This window comes from Papio anubis, chromosome 4, assembly GCF_008728515.1.
Source record: "Papio anubis isolate 15944 chromosome 4, Panubis1.0, whole genome shotgun sequence".
Lineage (NCBI taxonomy): Eukaryota > Metazoa > Chordata > Mammalia > Primates > Cercopithecidae > Papio > Papio anubis.
Genome location: NC_044979.1, coordinates 143329431 through 143355413, shown reverse-complemented (window position 1 = coordinate 143355413; position 25983 = coordinate 143329431). Strand labels below are relative to the sequence as shown.

General features: G+C 55.3%; 1 protein-coding gene across 7 annotated transcripts in view; it reads right to left on the bottom strand.

The window, feature by feature from the left end:
* Positions 1-25983, bottom strand: part of TNRC18 (trinucleotide repeat containing 18) — a 123947-nt gene that overhangs the window by 78019 nt on the left and 19945 nt on the right. For 5 of the 7 annotated variants that reach the window (XM_021935628.2, XM_031664929.1, XM_031664926.1 and 2 more), the window contains 3 exons: positions 15689-15844; positions 12623-12766; positions 9822-11486 (listed from right to left, as the gene is read on the bottom strand). In XM_021935628.2, the coding sequence (XP_021791320.2) occupies positions 9822-11486; positions 12623-12766; positions 15689-15844 (1965 nt within the window). Of the gene's footprint in view, positions 1-9821; positions 11487-12622; positions 12767-15688; positions 15845-18555; positions 19515-25983 lie in introns of those variants that run through there. The other 2 variants (XM_031664930.1, XM_031664927.1) reach the window with 2 other exon arrangements.

The window sequence follows — 25983 nt, the reverse complement described above, 5'->3', positions numbered from 1 at the left end:
GGCTCACCCATCCCTGTCCCTCCCCATGGCCAGCCCCTGAGTCCCAGGCCTGGCACATGGATGGTCACCAGAGGAGAGGGGACGGGGAGCGGTGGAGTGGCAGGAGCCCCGTCTGTCCCTCTCGGTCCCTCCTCGTCCCTGCCACCCTGCCCTGGCCCCTCTTTGAGTGTTTAACACTATGAGCCAGAGATGGGACACACCAGACAGGCGAGGGCACGGGAGGAAGCTGAGCACCACGGCAGAGGCCACCAGGTGTGCAGCTCGGAAACCTGCCCGTCGGCTCCCGGGTGCCACTCACACAGGCTGAGGCATGGTTGATACTCCCCTCGGGGCCGGCCTTCCCAGGGCTGCCAGGAAGAGGGGTGGGCTGGGAGCTAGGTCCTCCTACCCAGGGCTACTGCGGGCAGATACCGGCCATCAGCCACCCCCAAGGGCCCAGTCCAGCACTGCCAGCAGCAGTGTCAGGGGCTCAGCCCCCAGCACAGAGACACTATCCTTCTGCTGGAGACAAGGTCCCCACCCAGCTGCCCTAGCTGGGGTCTACAGCGACTCCACAGCCATGACCCTAATGGGTGAGGAACCTTGGAATCAAGCGTCTCCTCTCATCTCTCCCTTCCCACACCCCCAAATACCGGGAGCTCCTAATGAGCAGTGCCCCAGGCCCAGCAGAATGGCTCACACCTGTAATCCCAGCACTTTGGGAGGCCGAGGTGGGAGGATCACTGGAGTCCAGGAGTTTGAGACCAACCTGGGGAACACAGTGAGTCCCCACCTCTACAAAAACATAAAAAATTAGCCAGGAGGAAGGTGGGAATCCACCCGTCCCAGAAGCAGAAGAAAGGAACCCAGAGAGGGGCACAGTCATGCCGGCCCAGACGCCTGCAGGACTGAGTGTATGCAGGGACAGCTGAGCAGCCTGGCACCGGGAGGGGCATGTCGATGAGGGCGGCTGGACATGGGCCTCCAGGCCCACCTGGACCTCCAACATCAGTGTCACTCCTGTATCAAAGAAGAACCTGAGCTCACAAGGCACCCCTTAGTCAGGACTAAAAGGGGCCCTGCCTGGGGACCTCACAGGGAAACTGAGGCCCAGCAGGGCAGTGACAGGTCTCGGGCAGGACTGGGACAACAGAGGGCCACCCCAGAGTCCCACAGCTGTGCTGAGAAATCGGGTCATGAGCTCAAGCTTCTTTCTCCCAGGGGAGACAGCCGTTCCAGCTTACAGAATCCCGGAGGCTCAGCCACCTGAAGGGGCCACCTTCACGTCCCCTGGCTCCTCCTGGAGTCTGGGACAAATTTTGAGCACAGGGCACTCCTGGTACCCCCAGAAGAGGCGGGCACTAAGCGTGCAGCCTGGGCTCAGCCCCAAGTCCTCTGTGCCCCCGACTGTCCTGGCTGTCACTGCGAATGGTCTCAGGGGCTTCCATCCTGGGCGCCACCTGCCACCGAAGCCAGTCTACTCGCCAGCCCCCTCTCAGAGCACCTGCCCCCCTCAGGGCCTCAAGGGCCACAGCCCCAGGCTGCTCCCTGCAAATGTGGTTGGCCTCTGAAGAGATATAGTCAGCCCTCTGTCCCCTACCCCTGTCAGGCTCCTGCTCTACCCTCCTCACTCTGTCGCCCCCCCCATCTGCTCTAATCCGGGTCCCATCTGTCACCCCATGGGGCCAAGTGGGGACCTGGCTGGCCCCTCAAGGGTGCCCCACCCTCTCTGCACATGTCACACTCGTCCCGTCCCCACCTCTGGGCCACACACACACCATTCCCACCACCTGGACCTCCACCATCAGAGCTCAGCTTCAAGTGCCACCTCCTCCAGGAAGCCCCCCCAACCACCTCTGCTCCATCACACTTCTCTTGATTCCACACAGCTATTCTGCTTATTGAACACTATCTGTGTTCTAAAGGCTGCAGTGAGCCACGACAGAACCACTGAACTCCAACCTGGGCGACGGAGTGAGACCTTGTTTCCAAAAAAAGAAAAAAAGAGAGAAAGAATAGAAAAAAAGAAGGAAAGAAAGAAGGAAAGACTGAAAGAAAGAGAAGTAAACTCAGGTCGGGCATGGTGGTTCACGCCTGGAATCCCAGCACTTTGAGAGGCCGAGGTGGGCGGATCACCCAAGGTCAGAAGTTCAAGACCAGAGTGGCTAACATGGTGAAACCCTGTCTCTACTAAAAATACAAAAATTGGCCGGGCGCGGTGGCTCAAGCCTGTAATCCCAGCACTTTGGGAGGCCAAGACGGGCGAATCACAAGGTCAGGAGATCGAGACCATCCTGGCTAACACAGTGAAACCCCGTCTCTACTAAAAAATACAAAAAACTAGCCAGGCAAGGTGGCGGGCGCCTGTAGTCCCAGCTACTCGGGAGGCTGAGGCAGGAGAATGGCATAAACTCGGGAGGCGGAGCTTGCAGTGAGCTGAGATCCGGCCACTGCACTCCAGCCTGGGCGACAGAGCGAGACTAATTAGCTGGGCATGGTGGCAGGTGCCTGTAATCCCAGCTATTCAGAAGGCTGAGGCAGGAGTATCACTTGAACCTGGGAGACGGAGGTTGCAGTGAACCAAGATCACACCACTGCACTCCAGCCTGGGCGACAGAGCCAGACTCCATCAAATAAATAAAATAAAATAAAATAAAATAAAAATTAAAAATAAGATAAAGTGGATAAATAAACAAAGGCTGTCCCTGTGCCCAGCAGGGCACCAGGCCACTTTGCACACATGAACTCAATCACCATCAACCCAGGAGGCAGATCCCAGCCCTCATCCCTGTCTTCCAGATGAGGAAGCTGAGGCACAGGGAGATAAAGAAACACGCCCAGGTCACAAGACTAACATGGACGCGTCATGGCTGGGATCAGCGTCCAAGTCGGCCCTGCTGACTGCCAACATACACGGCCCCATGTAGGGAGTGCCACACGGCCCTGTCTAGCCACGTCACTGCTGTCCCCTATCTGCAGGCCGCCCAGAGGCCCAGCCCCACCCCAGGGCCCATGGTGGGGTGAGGGTGTCGTGCAGCAAAAGCCCCCCAGTCTGCAGCGCTAACGACCCCCATCACAGGTCACACGCCCCACACTGCAGCCATTAGGAGCCTGAGGCTCACGCAGAGGCCCCGTTCCCATGGCAACCCCTTCCTGGCCTCTCTCTGAACAGCTCCAGATAGGGTTGCTCTCCAGGGGTCCGGGGAAGTGGATGGTGGGGGGGCCGTGACGGGATAGAGGCCCCAGCAGGCTTGTCACCAACACCATGGCGTACACCTGGCTCTGCACCCCCAGCCACCCCCTGTGATGCTGGAGGTGGGGACATCCCCACAGCCCCTCCCTCCCAGACCTGGTCCCACCCTAGAGGTGATGGGCCAGTGAAGAGGTGGGAGAGACAAAGCTCAGCTCAGGGTTCCCCACTCAGCCTTGCCTCATCCCTGCAGGCCTCAGTCTCCCCATCTGTGAACGGGGAGAGTAACAGCCCCTCCTCTGCACAGGTCCACATCCTCACAGGAGGCCTCATGGAGCTGTCTGTTCATACAGGCTGCTGGCTCAATGGCAATGATTGCTTTCTTTTCTGGGGGGCAGTTGGGGGACAGGATCTTACTCTGTCACCCAGGTTGGAGCGCAGTGGTGTGATCTCACTGCAGCCTCGACCTGCTGGGCTCAAGTGATCCTCCCCTGCCTCAGCCTCCCTGTAGCTGGGACTACAGGTGCCACGCCACTATGCTCGGATCGTTTATTTTATTATTATTTTTTTTTTTTTGAGGTGGAGTCTCACTCTGTCACCCAGGCTGGAGTGCAGTGGCATGATCTCAGCTCACTGCAACCTCCACCTCCCGGATTCAAGCGATTCTCTGCCTCAGCCTCCCAAGTAGCTGCGATTACAGGCGCCCGCCACCACGCCCTGCTAATTTTTTTGGTATTTTTAGTAGCGATGGGGTTTCACCATCTTGGCCAGGCTGGTCTTGAACTCCTGACCTTGTGATCCACGCGCCTCAGCCTCCCAACGTGCTGGGATTATAGGCGTGAGCCACCGTGCCTGGCTTTTTTTTTTTTTTTTTTTTTTTAGAGCTGGGGTTTCACTGTGTTGCCCATGGTAGTCTCCAACTCCTGAGCTCAAGCGATCTACCCACCTTGGCCTCCCAAAGAGCTGGAATTACAGGCATGAGTCGCTGCATCTAGCAAGGATGACTCTTAGGGTTCCTGGGTTCTCGGGCGTGGGGGCTCTGACTGCGTGGGGCTCACAAATGTAGGTAATGCCTGTCCTTCATCCATCTCAAGGTCCAAGACAGCCTAAGGCCAGACCTAGATCCTATGTGAGGACAGGAAGACCCAGGGCTCCCCTGCACAGGCAGGCGCACTCTAAGACCCTAATGCCTAAATATGAGCAGATGAGAGAGAGGCCCACTATGTGCCCGTCAGCCTACCCGGCATCAAGCAGATGAGCTGCCCCCAGAGCCGAGAGGGCTCAAGGCTCTTGTTCAAGGTTACGTAGCTACAAAGGGCAGAACCTGGACTTAAAACCATTGACAGAGGCAGAGGGCTCGCTCCAAAAAGCAAGAGACTGGGGCGAGACCCCAGGAGACTAGGGTGACAACCTGACTGTCCTCAGCTGGGAGAACTGCCCAGGTACAGGCACCCCAGTGCGTCTCTCTCCTCCCTCCTTTCAAAGCTGCTCAGCATTCAGACTGGGCTGCCCAGAGAGAAATGACCACTTCTTATGGGATTTTTTTTTTAAGGACAGAAAGAATCCAGCCACGTACTTTTTTATTCTTTTAGAGACGGGGTCTCACTCTGTTGCCCAGACTGGAGTGCAGTAGTACAAGCATAGTTCAGTGCAGCCTTGACCTCCTGGGCTCAAACTATCCTCCGACTTCAGTCTCCTGAGTAGCTGGGACTACAGACACACCAGCATACCCAGATGATTTTTTTATTTTTTATTTTTTCATTTTTTGAGGTGGAGTTTCGCTCTGTTGCCCAGGCTAGAGTGCAATGGCACGATCTCAGCTCACTGCAACTTCCTCCTCCCGGATTCAAGCGATTCTCCTGCCTCAGCCTCTCAGATAGCTGGGATTACAGGTATGTGCCACCATGCTCGGCTAATTTTGTATTTTTAGTTAGTAGAGATGCGGTTTTACCACGTTAGCCAGGCTGATCTCAAATTCCTGACCTCGGGTGATCCACCTGCTTCGGTCTCCCAAAGTGCTGGGATTACAGGTTTGAGCCACCACGCCCAGACTATTTTTATTTTATTTTTTGTAGAGACAAGGTCTTGCTAGGTTGCCCAGGCTGGCCTTAAACTCCTAAGCTCAAGTGATCCTCCTACTTTGGCCTTCCGAAGTGCTGGGATTACAGGCGTGAGCCACCATGCCCGGCCCCCAACCAGTCACCTACTTTCAAACATCAGCACCAACAGAGAAGGGCAGCTTCAGATAAATCCCCAAACATCTCATCCCAAACTTCTGGCACACCCTCCCTCCCTCTCTCACATTCACATTGTTCCCCTCCTCTCCACACACACACATTCACGGCCTCTTGGACACAGACAGGTACTCTGGGATCTCAGATGGACTCCACTGACCGTGAGCCCCCAACAAAGGTGCCACCCCATGTGACAGGAGGATCCTTCCAGAGAAAGGCTCAAAGAGATCTCCTGCCTCCCAGGGCCCCCCAGCCCCAAAGCTCTGGGCAGGAGACTTTTCTATCACCAAGCTGGCCACCTCCAATCCAAGGGCTATTGGGCCCTCCCTCCTTCTGTCCCAGAATAAGGCCGATTCTCGTGCAAAGGCCCAGGGTCAGAGTGTAGCAGGGCTTCCCTGGCTCCCCGGAGCTCCACACAGGACCGTGTGCTCATTCAATCAACAAACACTCACTGAGCATCGCTCACTGAGCCAGTCCTGCTGGATGAAGAGAATTCCAAGACAAGCCTGACAGAGCCCCACCTCCCAACTCAAAAATCCAAAGACTCCAGGGCCATCCCCAGAAGGCAGGAGCATCTGGAGCTCGGCCAGAGCAGGCCCCATCCAAGGTGGCTCCACGGGGAGGTGAAGGCACAGAGGATGAGGAGACGTGGCCGTGCAGGAAGTGGGAAGGGCGCTGCAGGCAGGAGGTCCAGCATCACATACCCAGGACCCGCTGGGGCAGGCGTCAAGGTGGTGGGAAAGTGACACAGCTGGCCGGGCGCAGTGGCTCACGCCTGTAATCCCAGCACTTCGGAAGGCCAAGGCGGGCAGATCCCTTGAGGTTAGGAGTTCGAGACCAGCCTGACCAACATGGTGAAACCCCATCTCTACCTAAAAAATACAAAATTAGCTGGGCATGGTGGCAGGTGCCTGTGACCCCAGCTACTCATGAGGCTGAGGCAGGAGAATCACTTGCACCCGAGAGGCAGAGGTTGCAGTGAGCCAAGATCGTGCCACTGCATTCCAGCCTGGGCAACAGAGCAAAACTCTGTTTCAAAAAAATAAAAAAGCTGGATGCGGTGGCTCATGCCTGTAATCCCAGCACTTTGGGAGGCCGAGGCGGGCGGATTACTTGAGGTCAGGAGTTTGAGACCGGCCTGGCCAACATGGTGAAACCCTGTCTCTACTAAAAAATACAAAAATTAGCCGAGCGTGGTGGTGCGTGCCTGTAGTCCCAGCTACTTGGGAGGCTGAGGCAGAAGAACCGCTTGAACCCGGGAGGCGGAGGTTGCAGTGAGCTGAGATCGTGCCACTGCATTCCAGCCTGGGTAACAGAGCAAGACTCCGTCTCAAAAAAAAAAAAAAAGTAACACAAGTAGGAGATTCAGCCAGAGAGGCCCAGACTCCCATCCTCAGAGCAGCGGGTCGGGGTGGACTCTGGGAGGGGAACACAGAGTGGCATCTACAGGGTCCTCTGCAGCCATGGTGTACACGAACATTGGGGAGGCAGGGCTGGTGTGACGAGGGTGGCCTGTGCCCTCCTGGGCTGTCTGGGAAAACAAGGTTGAGACGGTGGAAGTAGGAGGTGGTGGTGACAGGACCCAGCCATGCCACTTGCCATGGACCAAGGTCCAAGCCCAGGTAGGCCTGGAAGGCCAGGCTGGGGAAGGACGGAGCCCCAGAAGATAGGCACCCATGGTGCCTATGCAGCCTGCAGTAGTAGAGTCTGGGACACGAAGGGAAAGGAGTCCTGTGGGTGCCACAAACAAGGACCCAGACCCTGGGACAGGTGTGAGCTCCCAGCAAGTGAGCATGGGACGTGGGCTGGGCTCAGGGGGCTGGGGGAAGAGGCTGACTGTCAAGAAGTCCCACGAGCTAGAAGCAGCCGAACATCACTTCCCTGGCCCTTACTCCAGCCTGCAACCTCACACCACGCAGGCTAAACACGGCCTCAGGTGGGGGTCTTGGCTCAACAGTGGGCCACCTTCCGGACAGACCAAGTCAGGAGTTCCAGCAAACACACCTCAGATGTGAACTCCCCTCAAAATCCCAGGAGGAATCCCAACAGCAAACTAGACAAGAAGGGACACAGGAAGTTTGACCATCAGCCAAGCTCTGCAGAAACGCTCAAAACTTACAGAAATGCAGTATCCTCCCCTACTGAAATTATCAACCTTCTTATTCTTTTAATTTTAGTTTTATTTTTTCCTGAGATAGGGTTTCATTCTGTCACCCAGGCCTGCCTGGCAGCAACAGTTTAAAAAAAAAAAAACTCAAGTTGTGGTCGGGCACAGTGGTGGCCACCCCTGTAAGTAAGCCCAGCAATTTGGAAGGCCAGAGCAGGAACACTTGAGGCCAGGAGTTCGAGACCAGCCTGGGCAACACAAGAGGACCCCGTCTCTACAAAAAAATGAAAAAATTGGCTGGGCCCGGTGGCTCGCGCCTGTAATCCCAGCACTTTGGGAGGCCAAGGCAGGCAGATCACCTGAGGTCAGGAGTCTGAGACCAGCCTGGCCAATATGGCAAAACCCCATCTCCACTTAAAATACAAAAATTAGCCAGGCGTGGTGATGCACGCCTGTAATCCCAGCTACTGGGGAGACTGAGGCAGAATTGCTTGAACCCAGGAGGTGGAGATTGCAGTGAGCCAAGATGGCACCACAGTACTCCAGTGTGGGCAACAGTGCAAGACTCTGTCTCCAAAAAAAAAAAAGAAAAAGAAAAAATTAGTCAGGTGTGGTGGCACATACCTGCGGTCCCAGATACTTGGGAGGCTGAGGCGGGAGGATCACTTGAACCCAGGAGGTCAAGGCTACACTAAGCTATGATTGCACCACTGCACCACAGCCTGTGTGACAGAGCAAGACCCTATCTCTAAGACAAAATAATAATTTATAAACTAAAAAATAAAACAGGCCGGGCACAGTGGCTCATGCCTGTAATCCCAGCACTTTGGAAGGCCAAGATGGGTGGGTCACCTGAGGTCAGGAGTTTGAGACCAGCCTGACCAACTTGGAGAAACCGTCTCTACTAAAAATACAAAATGAGCCGAGCATGGTGGCGCATGCCTGTAATCCCAGCTACTCGGGAGGCTGAGCCAGGAGAATCACTTGAACTTGGGAGGCGGAGGTTGCCATGAGCTGAGATCCTGCCATTGGATTCCAGCCTGGGCAACAAGAGCGAAACTCTGTTTCAAAAATAAATAAATAAATAAAACAATTCTGAAGAATCCAAAATATAACAGAGACTCATAAACCGCTTACAGGCACGTAAACTCTCTACCTAAAAAGTCACTCAAGTACGAAGTATCAAGACCGTGAGGATGTCCGAACCCCAGTTTCTGTCTGTTCCTCAAACACTCATTCACTCATCCATCAAACACCTACTACGTGCCAGAGCCCAGGATGGCTAGGTACTGAGGCCACTGGAATCAGTAAGGCGCAGTTAGGTCCCTTGATGACTTAAAATTGAACGTTTGATATTTGTCTATTCCCAAGACCATCTATTCTCAGGAAATGACTAAAAATATCATGAAGGTGCAATGCACACAGACCGAAAGCAACGTTCGGAACAGAAAACATCGGAAAAGGAACAAATAAAATGCCTACCAAGGAAATGGAGAACGGAACCACGGTACATGCTCTCAGCAGAACATTTAAGGCCATTAAAAAAATTGTACTTATAAAGACTTAGCAATAACGAAGGGAAAGGACCCACAGGGTAACATACGGAAAGGGCACAGAGGCCCAAGATCCTACATGCACCAGGGGCTCTGCAGGTAGAAGCACATTGCACCATAAAATGAATTCAGAAGAAGACACAGAAAGACTCAGGGTATTGGGAAAATATAATGGCCCTTTTCCTTTGTTCTCTTTTTCTGTATTTTACACATTTTTCTTTTTTTTTTTTAATTTTTTTATTTTTTGAGACGGAGGCTCGCTCTGTGGCCCAGGCTGGAGTGCAGTGGCCGGATCTCAGCTCACTGCAAGCTCCGCCTCCCAGGTTCACGCCATTCTCCTGCCTCAGCCTCCCGAGTAGCTGGGACTACAGGCGCCCGCCACCTCGCCCGGCTAGTTTTTTTTTTTTTTTTTTTTTGTATTTTTTAGTAGAGACAGGGTTTCATCGTGTTAGCCAGGATGGTCTCGATCTCCTGGCCTCGTGATCCGCCCGTCTCGGCCTCCCAAAGTGCTGGGATTACAGGCTTGAGCCACCGCGCCCGGCCGTATTTTACACATTTTTCTATGTGCACAAAGGAAAAACCAATAAACTTCTAAAAGCGGCCACAGTCCACAAGTGAGAGAAAGGACAAATGGTGCTTGGAAGGCAGGGAGATGTGAGGGTGTGCCAGGGAAGGTGGGAAGGGAGATGGAGAAATGGAATGTCGGGGTGGCACAGAACAAGGAAAGGAAGGGGCTGGGGTAGAGACCCAGGACCTACCTTTGACATTACTCAGCGACAGAGAGCGGTCCTGGTCTGCCAGCCCAGGCCCCAGCCGGCCACTGCCACCACTGTCCTTCTGCCGGGCCACAGCCACTGCAATGCCCACGGGCGGGTGTCGCACTTCTGCCTCACCCTGGGCACCAGAGCCCTCGCGCCCAAAAGCCTTGGCGCTCTCGGGCCTCTCCGGGTCTCGCTTCAGCTGCCGGCTGCCACCCGCTGCAGGGCCTCCAGAGTGTGGGAGTCGGCCCTGGGCTCGGGGGGCACCAGCAGAGGTGGGCGCAGGCTCGGGTTTCATGGTGCCCAAACCTCCAAAAGGGCTCTTCTTGCCACAGCCACCAGGGCGCACGGCCACAGCCTCCCGGGCGAAACTGCCACTGTACTTTATAAGGCTCTGCATGGCAGAGGCCTCTCCAGGCCCGTGGGCTGTAGAGTGCATGTCGGCGATAGGCCGGCCGCAGGTGGCCGCTGAGCGGGGCAGCACAGCCCCAGGGTCCAGGTAGGCCTTCTTCGAGGAGGAGGCAGCGACCACGGCGGCCTCCTCTTCGGCGCGGCTGTGGTGGTGCTGCGCAGCCAGCACGGCCATCTGCGTGGTGGCGAAGTTGCCCAGCTCGAAGGGTTTCCATTTGTGTTCAGGGCCGGTGGGCGGGGGGCGCCCGGGCTCCAGGCCGAAGAGCTTGGCGGCCTGTTGGGCTGCAGGACCAGCTGGGCCACGGGGCGCACGCTCACAGGGCCTCGGGTCCGCCTCGGGCTTGAGCAGCTCCTTGGCAGGCAGGTAGGCGCGGGGGTCCGGGGAGGCGCGTGCAGCCCGCACCGTGGGGGCATCTGCAGGCGACGGCCGCTTGAGTGAGCGGATGACCGAGTTCTTCTCGCGCAGGCCCTCGGGCCGGTCCAGAGGCCGCGGGGAGCCGGGGGGCGCCTGCAGGACCCCTGGTCTACCAGCCTCACGCTCGCGGGCCCGGGCATCACGCGCCTGGGATGCGATCTGGATGGGCCCGGGGCGCTCGTCGAAGACCTCTACAGAAGGCACGAAGGTGGGCGCCACCACGCGGTGCTCACGGCCCTGCTCGCGGAAGACGGTGTAGACACCGGCGGGGGTGGCCGCGGGGGGTGCGGGAGGCCCCTTGGGGGGCGCAGGCGGCGGGGGCAGCGGTGAGGGGCAGGGGCGCGGCCCGGGTAGCAGGGTCTCCGTGCGCCGCAGCAGCCGCGCGCCCTCGTCCTGTCGGGCGGCCTCCTTAGCACCCCCGCGCCCCGCTTCGGCCACCAGCGCGGGCAGCCCCGCGTCCCCGGCGCCGCCGTTGCACATGGTTAGTACCGACGGCTGCAGTGCCGCGTTCTTGGTCTTGGACTCAGTCAGGAAGGGCGACAGGCGCTCAGCCAGGCGCGGGGGCCCCCGGTCCTGGCGGCCCTCCACACGCGCCTCCTGGGTCAGGTCCACCACGCCGCGTGGCCCCGAGGCCTCCTCGCCCCGGGCGCGGGGGTCCTTCTTGCCGAACAGCAGAGGCGGCTCCCCGCCGCGGCCCGCCCGCTCCTTGGCTGGACCGTCCCGCGACGACGAGCCTTTTGCAGGGGGGCCCGAGGAGTGGCCGCCGCCAGGGGTCCGGGCCGAGGGCACGTGAGAGTGCAGGGCGCCCGGAGCCCCCGCGGTGGGCAGGTAGAAGCCGTCTGCAGAGAAGAGAACAGCAGGCAGTGAGCGAGCGCCACCTCCCACCCCTGCCTGGGCGGAGGGGGACCCCTGAGAGAGAGCTGGGCCAACCCATGCCTCCCCCAGTGTTTTTTTTGTTTGTTTTTTTGTTTTTTTGTTTTTTGAGACAGTCTCGCTCTTGTCGCCCAGGCTGCAGTGCAATGGCGCAATCTTGGCTCACTGCCTCCTGGATTCAAGCGATTCTCCTGCCTCAGCCTCCCGAGTGGCTGGGATTACAGGCACACCCCACCATGCACGGCTAATTATTGTATTTTTAATACAGGCGGGGTTTCACCATGTTCGTCAGGCTGGTCTTGAACTCTTGACCTCAGGTGATCCACCTGTCTCAGCCTCCTAAAGTGCTGGGATTACAGGCGTGAGCCGCACTCGGCCCAGTGCTTTCTCTTGGAAATTAAACTAGTTTGGTGCAGGGAGCGCCGTGGTTTCACAGCAAGGCAAGGCATCTCCCCAGGGCAAGAAGAGAAGAAATGGGCAACCCAGCTAGAGAGTGCAGGCTCTGGAAATATCTAGAACCAAGTTTAAATCTACCCTTCCCGTGCCTCAGTTTCCTCATCTGTAAAAGGAGAGACCAGGGGTTGTTTTCAGAGCTTCCCAGAAGGCCTAGCAGGGCCCCTAAGAGGACAGTGTGACCAGAAGGCACCCAGGGCTGTGGGTGGGCCCAAGGAGTCTGTGGGGGTCTTAGGGACTCAGGTCTCAAAAGAGCATCTGAGGCTCACATCTGTAATCCCAGCACTCTGGGAAGCCGAGGTAGGAGGATTGCTTGAGGCCAGGAGTTTGAAACCATCCTGGGCAACACAGCAAGACTCCACCTCTACAAAAAGTTAAAAAGTCAGCTGGGTGTGGTGGGGTACGTCTGCAGTCCCAGCTACTTGGGGGGCTGAGTCAGGAGCATCATTTGGGAGTTTGAGGCTGCAGTGAGCTATGATCACACCACTGCACTCCAGCCTGGGCAACATAGTGAGACCCTGTCTCAAAAAAAAAAAAAAAAAGCAAGCATCCTGGACAGAGCTGGTGGCTAGCTGGATGCTGCCAAAGGCCCCAGAAGCCTGTCAGAAGGCCCCTGTGTCACCCCCCACCCCGGACTCCACAGTCTTACCTCCTCCTGGCCCCTGACCTTTCTGGGTATCGAAAATGCTGGGCTGACCCAGCTGGCTGAGGAGGGGGCTCCCACTGCTGGGGGGCTCCAGGTGGCTCAGGTGGAGGTAGGATGGGTACAGCCCGCTGGGCAGGTGGGAGAAGCCTGTAACAGAGAAAAGAGAAAAGCTGGGCCGGGCCAATTTGTGCTGCCCACCAGGAGCTTCCTTCCAGCTCCTGGAAATAAACTATTTCGGAAGGTGACCGCTGGTGTAGGGAGCTTGGAGGTTTAACAGCAGCTCCTCAGGGCATTCCCCTGCTCCCCAACCCTGGGTCTCTCTCCAGGCCCAGGAAGCCCTCATGGGAGGATAGGGTCTCCAGTCCCCACAGGAAGAGGATCAGAATGGATCCAACTAGCAGGGCCTGATAACAGTCTACCAAACATGACCAAGAGCTTTGCCACTGTCATCCTCATTTAAACCTCAGAAATGACCTATGAGGAAGAGACTTAATGTCCTTACTTTAAAGGTGAGAAAATTCAGAGAAGGCCACTTGCCCAAGGAGATACAGCAGAGCTGCCTGGCTTTGGACCGAGGCCATCGAACCCTGGAGCCAGGACTCTTAACCTCAGCCTAACACGGGCCCTTTCTCTGTTGTGTGACCCCAAGCTGGTCACTTGCCTTCTCTGAACCTCAGAGGACACAGCATCTTCAGCTGCTGGGTCTCCCAGGCAGAAGCTGCCAGGAAGGAATTCCCCCCACCAAAGATCCTCCCCGCCTCCCCAAAGGCCCCCCACCAGCAATGCCCAGCATCAGGACCTGCTGACTTCAACTATTCAGAATTTTTTGTTTGTTTTGTTTTTTTTGGAGACAGTCTTACTCTGTGGCCCAGGCTGGAGTGCAGTGGCAGGATCTCGGTTCACGGCAGCCTCCGCCTCCTGAGTTCAAGAGGTCCTCCTGCCACAGCCTCCCGAGGAGCTGGGATTACAGGCGCCTGCTACCACACCCAGTTCATCTTTGTATTCTTAGTAGAGAAGGGGTTTCACCATGTTGGTCAGGCTGGTCTGGAACTCCTGGCCTCAAGTGATCCGCCCACCTCAGCCTCCCAAAGTGCTGGGATTACAGGTGTGGTGGTGCACGCCTGTAATCCCAGCTACTCAGGAGGTTGAGGCAGGAAAATCGCTTGAACCCGGGAGGCAGAGGTTGCAATGAGCCGAGATCGTGCCACTGTACTCCAGCCTGGGCGACAGAGCAAGACTCCATCTCAAAAAATAAAAAAAAATTTAAAAATACAACTAATAAAAAACAAACAAACAAACAAAAAACAGCACTCCCACACAGGCACCAGGTCTCTGCTCTCCCGTCTGTAAAATGGACCTAATGGGCTTAATAGGCCAGGCGCAGTGGCTCATGCCTATAATCCCAGCACTTTGGGAGGTCAAGGTGGGAGGATCGCTTGGGCCTAGCAGTTCAAGACCAGCCTGGGACACATGGTGAAACCCCGACTCCACCAAAACAAAATCTAGTAGTTAACTGGGCGTGATGGTATGCACCTATAGTTCCAGATACTCAGGAGGCTGAGGTGGGAGAATAGCTTGAGCCTGGGAGGCGGAGGTTTCGGTGAGCCGAGATTGCACCACAGCACTCCAGCCTGGGCGACAGAGCAAGACCCTGTCTGTAAAAATAAGGGCCTAACAGTCCCTCCCCCAGGCAGGGCTGGCTCTGAGGCTGAAGTGAGCTGAGTGTGCACTGGGCTGTGGTAAGCACCCTGTGTGTTTGCGGTCATTACTAGGATTTGTTGGCCAAAGAGAAAAGGAAGTCTCAGGGAGACAGAGGTAACGAGCTGCTGGCAGACAGGCCCGAGAGGCAGGCTCTTCTCGCCCAGGCACCTGCCTTGGCTGGTTAAAGTGGCAGGCTCAGGTGGGACCCCAGCCTAGAAGGCCCCCTCTGTGCAGGCCAGACACCCTCGTGCCTGGATTCAGATGCCTTCCCCAGAGTGTCCAGGAGGAGCAGACTCGCTGACCTTATGTGTACAACGGGCAACGTACTCTAAGGACTGGATAGGGTCCTGTGGCTGGGGACGCCTCTGGCTGAACCTGTCTCCTCCTGGGCTGAACGCAGTAGCCACAGGATTCGGGATGATGGTGAGCACTCGGTCAGACCTGACCCCACCGGAGGAAGGGGAGGGACAGTAGCCAGGGAGGGCCGGAAGAGCCCTAAGCCTGCAGCAGGAGCTCCAGGGCTGCAACCTTCCAGGAACCATGAGCACCTACAGGACACCTGGGAGGAGGGAGGAGGAAGGAGGAAGGAGGTACCTAGTGCCCAACATCCAGAACCTGTCAAAGGAGGAGAGGAGGAGCTCAGAGGTCCTCAGGCCCATTCCTTTGCAGGCAGAGAATGAAAGTGAGGCTCTACAGAAATCCAGAATCTGCTCATGGCCTGGGGGAAGCCAGGCCTGCAGAGCCCCTACATTGAGGGGCATGGCTGCAGAAATGCAAAAGAAGAGGCCCCAACAGCCCCAGGTCCCCAGGCTCCGGGAAATTTTTTTTTTAGAGATGGGGTCTCGCTATGTTGCCCAGGCTGGTCTCGAACGCCTGCCCTCAAGTGATCTTCCCACCTCAACCTCCCAAAGTGTTGGGATTACAGCTGTGAGCCACCACGCCCGGCCTGCTCCTCTAATTATTAATGAGCCTACTGTGCACCAAGGATACAGTGCTGAGTAGATCAAACCAGGCCCTGCACTCAGGGCTCACTCCGGTGGGAAAGCGGGGGTTCAGATAATCTGTCGTCACAAGCGAGTGATGGAAGGGGGTGGGGAAGAGGGGGTCTCTGAGCTGAGCTGGAGGAGAAATGGAAGGTGGTCTGTGGCATGGGGTGTCAGGCTGGAAGGAGAGGGAACAGCTCGTACAAAGGCCCTGTGATTGTGACAACAGGAAGCCCTGAGCGTTTGAGAAATGACAGGGAGGCCAGGTGACCTGGGGCCCACCAGCCCCAGCTCAGTGATGACAATAGAGGGGCACATGAAGTGGCCAGAGTGGCTGGGACGTCAGCCCAGCAACCCTCAGCCCCGACCCCCGCATGTTCCTTACCTTCATGGGCGTGGGCGGCCCACAGCTGCACCATGGGCAGGTTGCTAGGGGTTGGGGAGCGGAAGGAGAGGTCAGAGGGCAGTGGCACCGGGCTCCCATGGGATGAGGCCGAGGGCCCCATCCCGCTGGCCACAAAACTGCCCAAGAAGGCCTCGCCTGCAGAGAGAAGTTGGGAGGACCATCAGGCAGCCAGTCGGGCCAGCGCCGCCGCCCCAGCCCACCACCCCGATACCCCCGCCTCTCCCCAACTGTGTGGAGCTGATAATGGCCAACTGACCAAGAGGGTTCCCCTGCTCCGGCCCCACCCCTGGGCCGCAGGATGGGCCTGGGTCAACCCAACCAGACCCAGGGCTTGAGAAAGCACAAGATGGCAGGAAGCCCCCAACAGCAGACCCTCAGCCCTCGGCACCCCGCACCCTCAGAGGAGGGCCTTCTACCCCTGCCGCCCAACCAGCCCAGATCCGGCTTGGCACCGTTCTCCCCATCTGCAGGGGGAATCCTGAAGTCAGTGGGGCACTGGGACTTCCAGAGGCCACAGGGCAAGGCGGTGGGGGACTCACAGGCGGGTGGCTCATATGATGAGCTCTGCAGGCCAAGAGGACACCCACCCTACAGCCGGAGAATGACCTCCCACGGCAGCCCTAGCCAGCCCCGTGTGCCCATTTAACAGACAAAGAAAGTGAGGCTCGGAGATGGGAAGTGCCAGGTCACACAGCCAGAAAGCAGGGACTTGGCAGCACCGAGCCACAGTGGCTTAGGGGATGAATCTGTGAATGCATGGAGTGGCAGACATGGGGGTCACTAAGGGAGCCCCATCAAGGGCAACCCCTGCAGACAGCAGGCCCCACACACCTGGGGTTACTGCCTATAGGGGCCACAGGCTGACTGCCGCTCAGAAAGATGATGGAAATCAGCTGGGGCCTGGGTGGAAGCCACAGCCAGCCCCGCCACGCCCCACATGGGCAGGCCCACATCGGACAGGGTGCCTCCCAGCTGCCACCCAAGGCACTGTCCCACAAGCCCCAAACGCCACCCCTTCTAAGGGAAGACCCTGGCAGCTGGGTAACAGGTCAGAGAGAAGCATGCAGGCCCTGGGGCAAGGGGCTTCCCTTACCAGGTCTCAGTTTGCGTATCAACAAAATGGGGATAAAAATGCCTCCCTCTGGGAATGACAAGGAAGGAAGCATATGTTTAATCACAGTAACAACATAATGAGGCCAGGCGCGGTGGCTCACGCCTCTAATCCCAGCACTCTGGGAGGCTGAGGCAGGCGAATCACGAGGTCATGAGTTAGAGACCAGCCTCGCCAACATGGTGAAACCTATTCTACTAAGACAAATACAAAACATTCTTCTGGGCATGGTGGGCACCTGTAGTCCCAGCCGCCCGGGAGGCTGAGGCAGAAGAATCCTGCCCGGGAGGCAGGAGTTTGCGGTGAGCAGAATCTGGCGCCACTGCCACTCCAGCCTGAGTGACAGAGTGAGACTCAAATAAAAAAACTCGTGACCAGTAGGTGGCTCAAACCTGCCAATCCCAGCACTTTTGGGAGGCGAGGCAGGCGGATCACAGTGGAGATCGAGACCATCCTGGCTAGCACGAATGAGAAACCCGTCTCTACAAAAATACAAAACCCAGCCGGGCGAGGTGGCGGAGAGCCTGTAGTCCCAGCTACTCCTGGGAGGCTGAGGTAGAGAAAGAATGGTGAACCGGAGATGAGGCTGCCGGTGAGCTGAGATCCGGCCACTGCACTCCAGCCTGGGCGACAGAAGCGAACTCGATCTCAAAAAAAAAACAAAAGCAAAAATTAGCTGAGTGGTGGTGGCAGGCACCTGCCAATTCAGCTACTCGAGGGCAGTGGGAGAATCACTTGAACCCGGGAGAAGTGGGAGGTTAGTCAGCTGAGATCATGCCATTGCACTCCAGCCTGGGCGACAGAGTGAGACTCCGTCTCACAAAAAAAAAAAAAAATATATATATATATAATGATAAATAATGACAACCGGCCAGGCAAAGTGGCTCTCGCCTGTCGTCTCTGGAGGCTGAGGCGAGAGGATGGCTTGAGCCCAAGAGTTGGAGACTGCGGTGGGCTGTGAGGTTTTCACACTGCACTCCAATTCGGACCACAGAATAAGACCTGAACTCAAAATATAAATAACAACAACCATAACCAGCCGTGGCACCGATTCACTAAAACCTGGCATGCACCAGGCACCGTGCAGGTGATTTCAAACCCTCCCGGCAACGCCCTCAGGTAGGTGGCAGCAAAGCCAGCCCCCAGCGGAGGGATTCCGTGTGTACCCTAGAGCCACCTCCTTTAAGTCCCTGTGTCGCGGACACTGTTTACAGGTGGCACGGATAAGTTATGTGGCTTTGCAGGAGATGCGGGCTCCCAGATGGCCCCGGTCCAGCCTGTGGGAGCTCACAGGCCCAAGTCCAGCCTCTGGGTCACCAGTGCCCCCCGGCTCCCCAACAAAGGGCCTCAGTGACCGCCCAAATCCTTCTGATCAAGGCCCGGCCTGTGGACAGTGTGAGGTCAGTAGCGACCCCTGGCGTGCCAGGCCCGGGTCTTCCCGGAGTCAGGTTGCTTGGGAATGCAGCCCAAAGCGTGTGATAAACTCCATCTGAGGCTAAATACCAGCACGAGACCCATAGTCAACAAGTACCGTAAGAGATCCCAGAATGTCCAACCCAGCTTCTTTGGGGTACATGTGGGGAAACTGAGGCAGAGAAAGGCAGGGCCTCCACCTTGGGCCCCAGAGACAGGAGTGGGCAGAGCAGCAGGGGGTGCCCTCTGACCACATGCCCTGTCACTACCGCCCCATGTCCGGACCCCAACACTCCAGTCCAGCCAGGCCCAGCCCCCTCACCGGACTCCAGCGCCAAGCCCTTGGGCCCCAGGGCCTCGGTGGCCAGTCAGTCCATCCATGCGGCCCAAGCCGGGGCAGCAGGGCCTCTGAGCCCTGCCGAGCCCCGGGCTTCCGCCTTGCTGTGGCAGGCGGATGGGTAGAAGGCTCCGGAAGCCAGCAGCCAGGGTTTGCGCAAGAGCTTACATCAGCCGCCAGCTCTTCCTGCCCCAGGCTGCACGGAAGCCTAGCGGCCCAGGCCGGCCCCTGCCCAGGCTTGTGAAACTCGCCCAGCAGCACCCAGGCCCGGATGCCAGCCAACGGCTCCTGCCAGCCACAGGGCTCAACGGCACCCAAAGCCCCTCCTCCCGGGCTGGGCGGGGCAGCTGGGAACCCCCAGCATCCCCAGCAAGTCAGTGCCGTTCCCAGGGCCTCAGTTTGCAACTCTGTAAAATGGACACACGATCCCTACTCAGCTACGGCAATAAGGCCAGCACTCGCCCATCCCCCGCCCCCACCTCTCTCTCCAGAACAGACAAACTTCTCCCTGGTCACATCCCCGTGCCTGCCCGCTTTCCTGCCTGGCCCCTCAGGCATGAGCTCCCAGGCCTCCTAGAACCCTCCTCCTTCACTCCCACCTCGGGCCTCCCTGGGCCCCAGAGAAGCCCCCAACAACCACACGACCCAAGCAGGCCCCAAGTGACACTGTGACCACCCACAGCCCCTCGGAAACAGATCTGCCAGCCTCCTTGTGTATTTCATGCCTCTGTCTTCCCGAGAGTTCCCTCCCTGAAAGCGGGGACTAGCTGCCTTACTTCCTGCCACATCACAGTGGCTGGAACCTGCCACCTGTGACCTGCCACCCAGGACATACTTGTATTTGGGATTATCTGATCGCTAAGTGTTGTTTCTTTTTTTAGAGACAGGGTCTCACTCTGTTCACCCAGGCTGCAGTGCAGTGGCTCAATCACAGCGCACTGCAGCCTCCAACTCCTGAGCTCAATCAATCCTCTAGCCTCAGCCTCCTGGGTAGCACGGACCACAGGCACACATCATCAGGCCCAACTAATTTTTGTTTGGTTTTTTTTTTTGAGATGGAGTTTCACTATTGTTGCCTAGGGTGGAACGCAATGGCACGATCTCGGGTCACCACAACCTCCGCCTCCCAGGTTCAAGCGATTCTCCTGCCTCAGCCTCCCAAGTACCCGGGATTACAGGCATGCACCACCACGCCCGGCTAATTTTGTATTTTTAGTAGAGATGGGGTTTCTCCATGTTGGTCAGGCTGGTCTTGAACTCCCAACCTCAGGTGATCCACCCGCCTCATCCTCCCAAAGTGCTGGGATTACAGGCATGAGCCACTGTGCCTGGCCACCCACCTAATTTTTTTCTTTTTATTTTTTTCAGAGATAGGGTCTCAAACTATCAGATAGGCTGAGGCAGGCGAATCACGAGGTCATGAGTTAGAGACCAGCCTCGCCAACATGGTGAAACCCTGTCCCTACTAAAAAGACAAATACAAAACATTAGCTGGGCATGGTGGCGGGCACCTGTAGTCCCAGCTACTTGGGAGGCTGAGGCAGGAGAATAGCGTGAACCCGGGAGGCGGAGCTTGCAGTGAGCCGAGATCGCGCCACTGCACTCCAGCCTGGGCGACAGAGTGAGACTCCATCTCAAAAAAAAAAAATATATATATATAAAAATATATATATATATATATATATATATATATATATAAATATAAAATTAAAACTAAGGCCAGGTGCGGTGGCTCACGCCTGTAATCCCAACACTTTGGGACGCCGACTGATCCATCCACCATGCCTGGCCCAGCAATGCAATCTTCCCTTTGCAACAGTAGAGCTGCTGGGGACCCTTCCAGAAACTGTATGGTGGGCACCTGAAGTTCTCCCTGGTTCAAGTCAGGGCAGGAGGCTGCATGTGATCATGGTGACAATGACATCAGTTTCTTGCACAGCAAAGAACCAGAAAGCTTTGTCACTGTCAATGGGCTGGTCCAGAGTAGCTCCAGCCACCTCTGCACCTCGCCCTGAATCAGGTCCTCCCTCCAGATACAGGGAAGACCCTGCACATTCCCGCCTGTCTATACCCTAACTCCCTCACTCCCTTCTCTTATAGCTCAGCCTTCCCTAACTGCCTTTTTAACGTTGCAACTTACCCCACCACACCCTTTCCTGAAATGTTTTTCTCCAATGCCTATCACCTGTTATCACAGGTGTTAGTTCCTTATCGTCTCTGCCCACTTAAGACAGCAAGTTTTTCTTTGAAAGGGTGTCTCCTGCCTGTTGAAAGGAAAGCACCCAGACAGTAAACAATTGGGCGTTGCTCTGTACCAATAAAACTTTCTTTATAAAAACAGGACGTGGGCCACATTTGGCCAGATTGCTCACCCCGGCATTACTAGGAGTGCTACAAGTTATTTTCTATTCCCAGTCCTATGCTGCACATAGGAGGTACTCAAGTCGTATTTATGGTAGGAGCTGGGCACTGTGGCTCATGTCTATAATCTCAACACTTTGGAAGGCCAAAGTGGGAGGATAACCAGGAGTTTAAGAGCAGCCTGGGCAACAGAGCAAGACCCCATCCCAAAAAAACTTATTTTAGGACGGGTGTAGTGGCTCATGCCTGTAATTCCAGCACTTTGGGAGGCCAAGGCAGACAGATCACTTGAGGTCAGGAGTTTGAGACCAGCCTGGGCAACACAGTGAGACTCCATCTCTACAAAAATTAAAAACAATTAGCCATGCATGGCGGTGTGGGCCTGTAATCCCAGCTACTTAGGAGGCTGAGGTGGGAGGATGGCTTGAGCCCGGGAGGCGGAGGGCGCAGTAAGCCGAGATCGCGCCAACACACTCCAGCCTGTGACAGAGCAAGACCCCGTCTCAAAAGGACAAACAACAAAAAAAAAATCAGAAAATAATATTTATGCCGCCAGGCGTGGTGGCTCATGCCTGTAATCCCAGCACTTTGGGAGGCCAAGGCAGACGGATCACCTGGCGGTCGGGAGTTTCAGACCAGCCTGGCCAACATGGTGAAACCCCGTCTCTACTAAAAATATAAAAACTAGCCGGGCGTGGTGGTGGACGCCTGTAATCCCAGCTACTCGGGAGGCTAAGGCGGGAGAATTGCCTGAACCCAGGAGACGGAAGTTGCAGTAAGCCAACACAGTGCAACTGCACTCCAGCCCTGGCAACAGACTGAGACTCTGTCTCAAAAAAAAAAAAAAAAAACACACACACACACACACACACAAAAAGAGAAAAGAAAATAGTATTTATGGTGTGGAATGGGGCAAGGTCCTGATTAGCTAGAGGAAGGGAGCCCAGGCCTTCCCTGCAGGCTTCTCTGGGACCTGCTTCTCTACCCTGTGCTCCCCACTCCTGTCAACTGGGAGAGGGACTGGTGTCCCTTCTACAGATGAGACTGAGGCTCTGACTCCCAAACCTACACTTCTCCACTCAGCCGCACCCAGACAGCAGAAGCATTCATCAGGCATAGGCTGCACATTTTCAATCCCAAACAGCCCTTCATAATCAAACACATAACATTTAATCTTCACTTTGTTTTTTTGAGACAGAGTTTCGCTCTTGTTGCCCAGGCTGGAGTCCAATGGCGTGATCTCGGCTCATCGCAACCTCCACCTCCTGGGTTCAAGCAATTCTCCTGCCTCAGCCTCCCGAGTAGCTGGGATTACAGGCATGTACCACCAGGCCCAGCTAAATTTGTATTTTTAGTAGAGACGGTGGTTTCTCCACGTTGTCAGGCTGGTCTTGAACTCCTGACCTCAGATGATCCGCCCGCCTTGGCCTCCCAAACCACCTTGCCTGCTTTATCTTCATTTTTGGAAACATCTTGACCTCTCACAACAATTGCATCCCAGACTGCGCGGTCTGGTGGCTCACACCTATTAATCCTAGGACTTTGGGAGGCCGAAGCAGGAGGATCGTTTGAGGCCAGGAGTTCAAGACCAGCCTCGGCAACCTAGCAAGACCCCCCCCCCCCATCTATACAAAAAAAATGTAAAAATTAGCCAGGCTTAGTGGTGCACACCTGTAGTCCCAGCTACTCGGGAGGTTGAAGGCGGGAGGATCATTTGAGCCCAGGAATTAGAAGTATTGAGCTAAGACTGTGCCACTGGACTCCAGCCTGGGCAAGAGTGAGACCCTGACTGTTTTTTAAAAAAAAGAAAAAAAAAAGAAAAAAAGCTGCATCCCTTAAGATGTCAACAGATGATGAGAGCATCTTCATAGACTTAATCAAACCAGAATTGTCACCCAGAAAGACATTATTCTGGCCCCAAGCACTGACAGTTGACGTAGGTGTTTCCAAGATAGCAGCTAAAAGTCCTGCAAGGATCCTCTGGATAGAATGACCTTCAAACTGCCACGGATCCCAAGATCCAGAAAATTCTGTAATATCTAAGCCAAAGAATGGGTTATCACTCTGGCTGTATAAAGATTCTGAGAATGCTGTAAGAATCCCAGGCAGGGCCGGGTGCAGTGGCCCATGCCTATAATCCCAGCACTTTGGGAGGCCAAGGTGGTTGGATCACGAGGTCAAGAGTTCAAGGCCAGCCTAGCCAACGTGGTAAAACCCCATCTCTATTAAGAATACAAAAATTAGCTGGGTGTGGTGGCAGGCGCCTGTAATCCCAGCTACTTAGGAGGCTGAGGCAGGAGAATTGCTTGAACCTGGGAGGTGGAGGTTGCAGTGAGCTGAGGTTGTGCCACTGCACTCCAACCTGGGTGACAGAGCAAGACTCTGGCTTGAGGAAGAAAAAAAAAAATCCCAGGCAATTTGAAAAAGAGAACCTGTAAATGGCCAAACTCCATCGAAATTTCAACGCCATTAGCATTACAAAGAAGTATTAAAACAGTGATGTCATTTCCATTCCATCAAATCAGCAAATTTTTGCTTCTAGTTGTGGAGGGCGCTGGGTGGTTATAGCTGCCCAGCAAGGATGACAACTGAGCCAATTCATCTCCAGCTTTTCGAAAACAAATCCACAAGGCTTACCGAGGACTGCAGGCGCCCAGACCCACTTCTGGGGATCCCTCCTAAGGAAACAGGCAGACCTATCTACTGGGATGCTCCTGCAACCAAAATGATCTGCAGATTCCATGTAATCCCCATCAAAACCCCAGCAGCGCATGCACACTTGTGTGTAAAATGAAAAGGTGTCTCTAAAAAGTATACAGAAACGGCAGGGCACGGCGGCTCAGGCCAGTAATCCTAGCACTTTGGGAGGCCGAGGCAGGAAGATTGAGCTCAGGAGTTCACGATCAGCCTGGCCAACACGGTGAAACTCCGTCTCTACTAAAATACAAAAAAAAAAAAAAAAAATTAGCTAGGTGTGGCGACGTGCGCCTGTAGTCCCAGCTATTTGGGAGGCTGAGGCAGGAGAATTGCTTGAACCTGGAAGGTGGAGGTTGCACTGAGCCGAGATTGTGCCACTGCACTCCAGCCTGGGCGATAGAGTGAGACTTTGTCTCAAAAAAAAATAGTATACAGAAATTAGGCCGGGCACAGTGGCTCACACCCATAATCCCAGCACTTTGGGAAGTTGAGGCAGGAGGATCACTTGAGCTCAGGAGTTCAAGACCAGACTGGACAACATGGCAAAACCCTGTCTCTACTAAAAATACAAAAGTTAGCCAGGGCCAGGCACTGAGGCTCACATATGTAATCCCAATACTTCGGGAGGCCGAGGTGGGTGGATCACTTGAGGTTAGGAGTTTGAAACCAGCCTGGCCAACATGGTAAAACGCTGTCTCTACTAAAAATACAAAAATTAGCCAAATGTGGTGGTGCATGCCTATAATCCCAGCTACTCAGGAGGCTGAGGCAGGAGAATCCCTTGAACCTGGGAGATGGAGGTTGCAGTGAGCCGAGATTGGGCCACTGCACTCCAGCCTAGGCAAAGAGCAAGACTCTGTCTCAAAAATAAAAATATAAATAAAAAGTATACAGAAATCAGGCCAGGCACAGTGGCTCATGCCCGTAATCTCAACATTTTGAGAAGCCAAGGCAGGAGGATCATCTGAGGTCAGGAGTTTGAGACCAGTCTCGGCAACCTCATGAGACCCTGTTTCTATTTTAAAAAATAGAAAAGTATGCAGACGCTGAAATCCAAAACTCGAACATATATTTGTATACCTATGTTCACAGCATCACTATTCACAATAGTCAAGGGTGGAAAGAACCCACGTGTCCATCTATGAATCAATAAACAAAATGGGGTCCATCCAGCCAGTGGAATATTATTCAGCCCTAAAAAGGAAAGACAATCCAATACATTCTACAACATGGATGTACCTTGAGGACATGAAGCTGAGTGAAATAAGCCAGACATAAACAACAAATACTAGGGCCAGGCGCGGTGGCTCACGCCTGTAATCCCAGCACTTTGGGAGACCGAGGCAGGCAAATCACTTGAAGTCAGGAGTTGGAGACCAGCCTGACCAACATGGTGAAATCCCATCTACAAAAAATACAAAAAATAGCCCATCATGGTGGCGGGCACCTGTAATCCCAGCTACTCGGGAGGCTGAGGTGAGAGGATCGCTTGAACCCAAGAGGCGGAGGTTGCGGTGAGCCGAGATCGCGCCACTGCACTCCAGCCTGGGTAATAAAGCGAGACTCTGTCTCAAAAAAAAAAAATTTTTTTTTAATTTTTCAAAAAACAAATACTGTATGTCATTCCACTTTTGAGGTACCTACAGTACTCACATCCGTAGACACAGAAAGTAGAGGCCGGGCACGGTGGCTCACACCTGTAATCCCTGCACTTTGGGAGGCAGAAGCAGGCGGATCGCCTGAAGTCAGGAGTTCAAGACCAGCCTGGCCAACAGGGTGAAACCCCGTCTCTACTAAAACTACAAAAATTAGCTGGGTGTGGTGGCAGGTGCCTGTAATTGAAGCCACTCAGGAGGCTGAGGCAGGAGAGTTACTTGAACCCAGGAGGCGGAGGTTGTAGTGAGCTGAGATCGTACCACTGCACTCCAGCCTGGACGACAGAGCAAGACTCTGTCTCCCGGGAAAAAAAAAGAAAAAGAAAAGAAAAACAAACCAAGAAGCAAAAAAAAAAAAAAAAAAAATAGACAAATTCCTATCAACACCCCCACCTCCCTACCAGCCCCCAGTGTTCCTGCAGGGAGCTAGGGCCTCGAACCCCTCACCTCCCACTGTGGGACCTGGGGTGGGCATCTCACACTCTGAGCCTAAAATGGCAAGGTTCTGTGTCACGGCCTCGCAGGGACGTCTGCGGCATCCCCCCTCCCCTCAGGTGACAGAGCTCGAGACTAGGGTGGTGGGACAGGTGCTCACCCTGCATGTCCTTGGTACTGCGGCTGGGCCATCGGACCTGTGGCCACCGCCGCCATCCTGGAGCTCCCATCCGCACAGAAAAGAGGCAAGTGAAGAGTCCAAGGC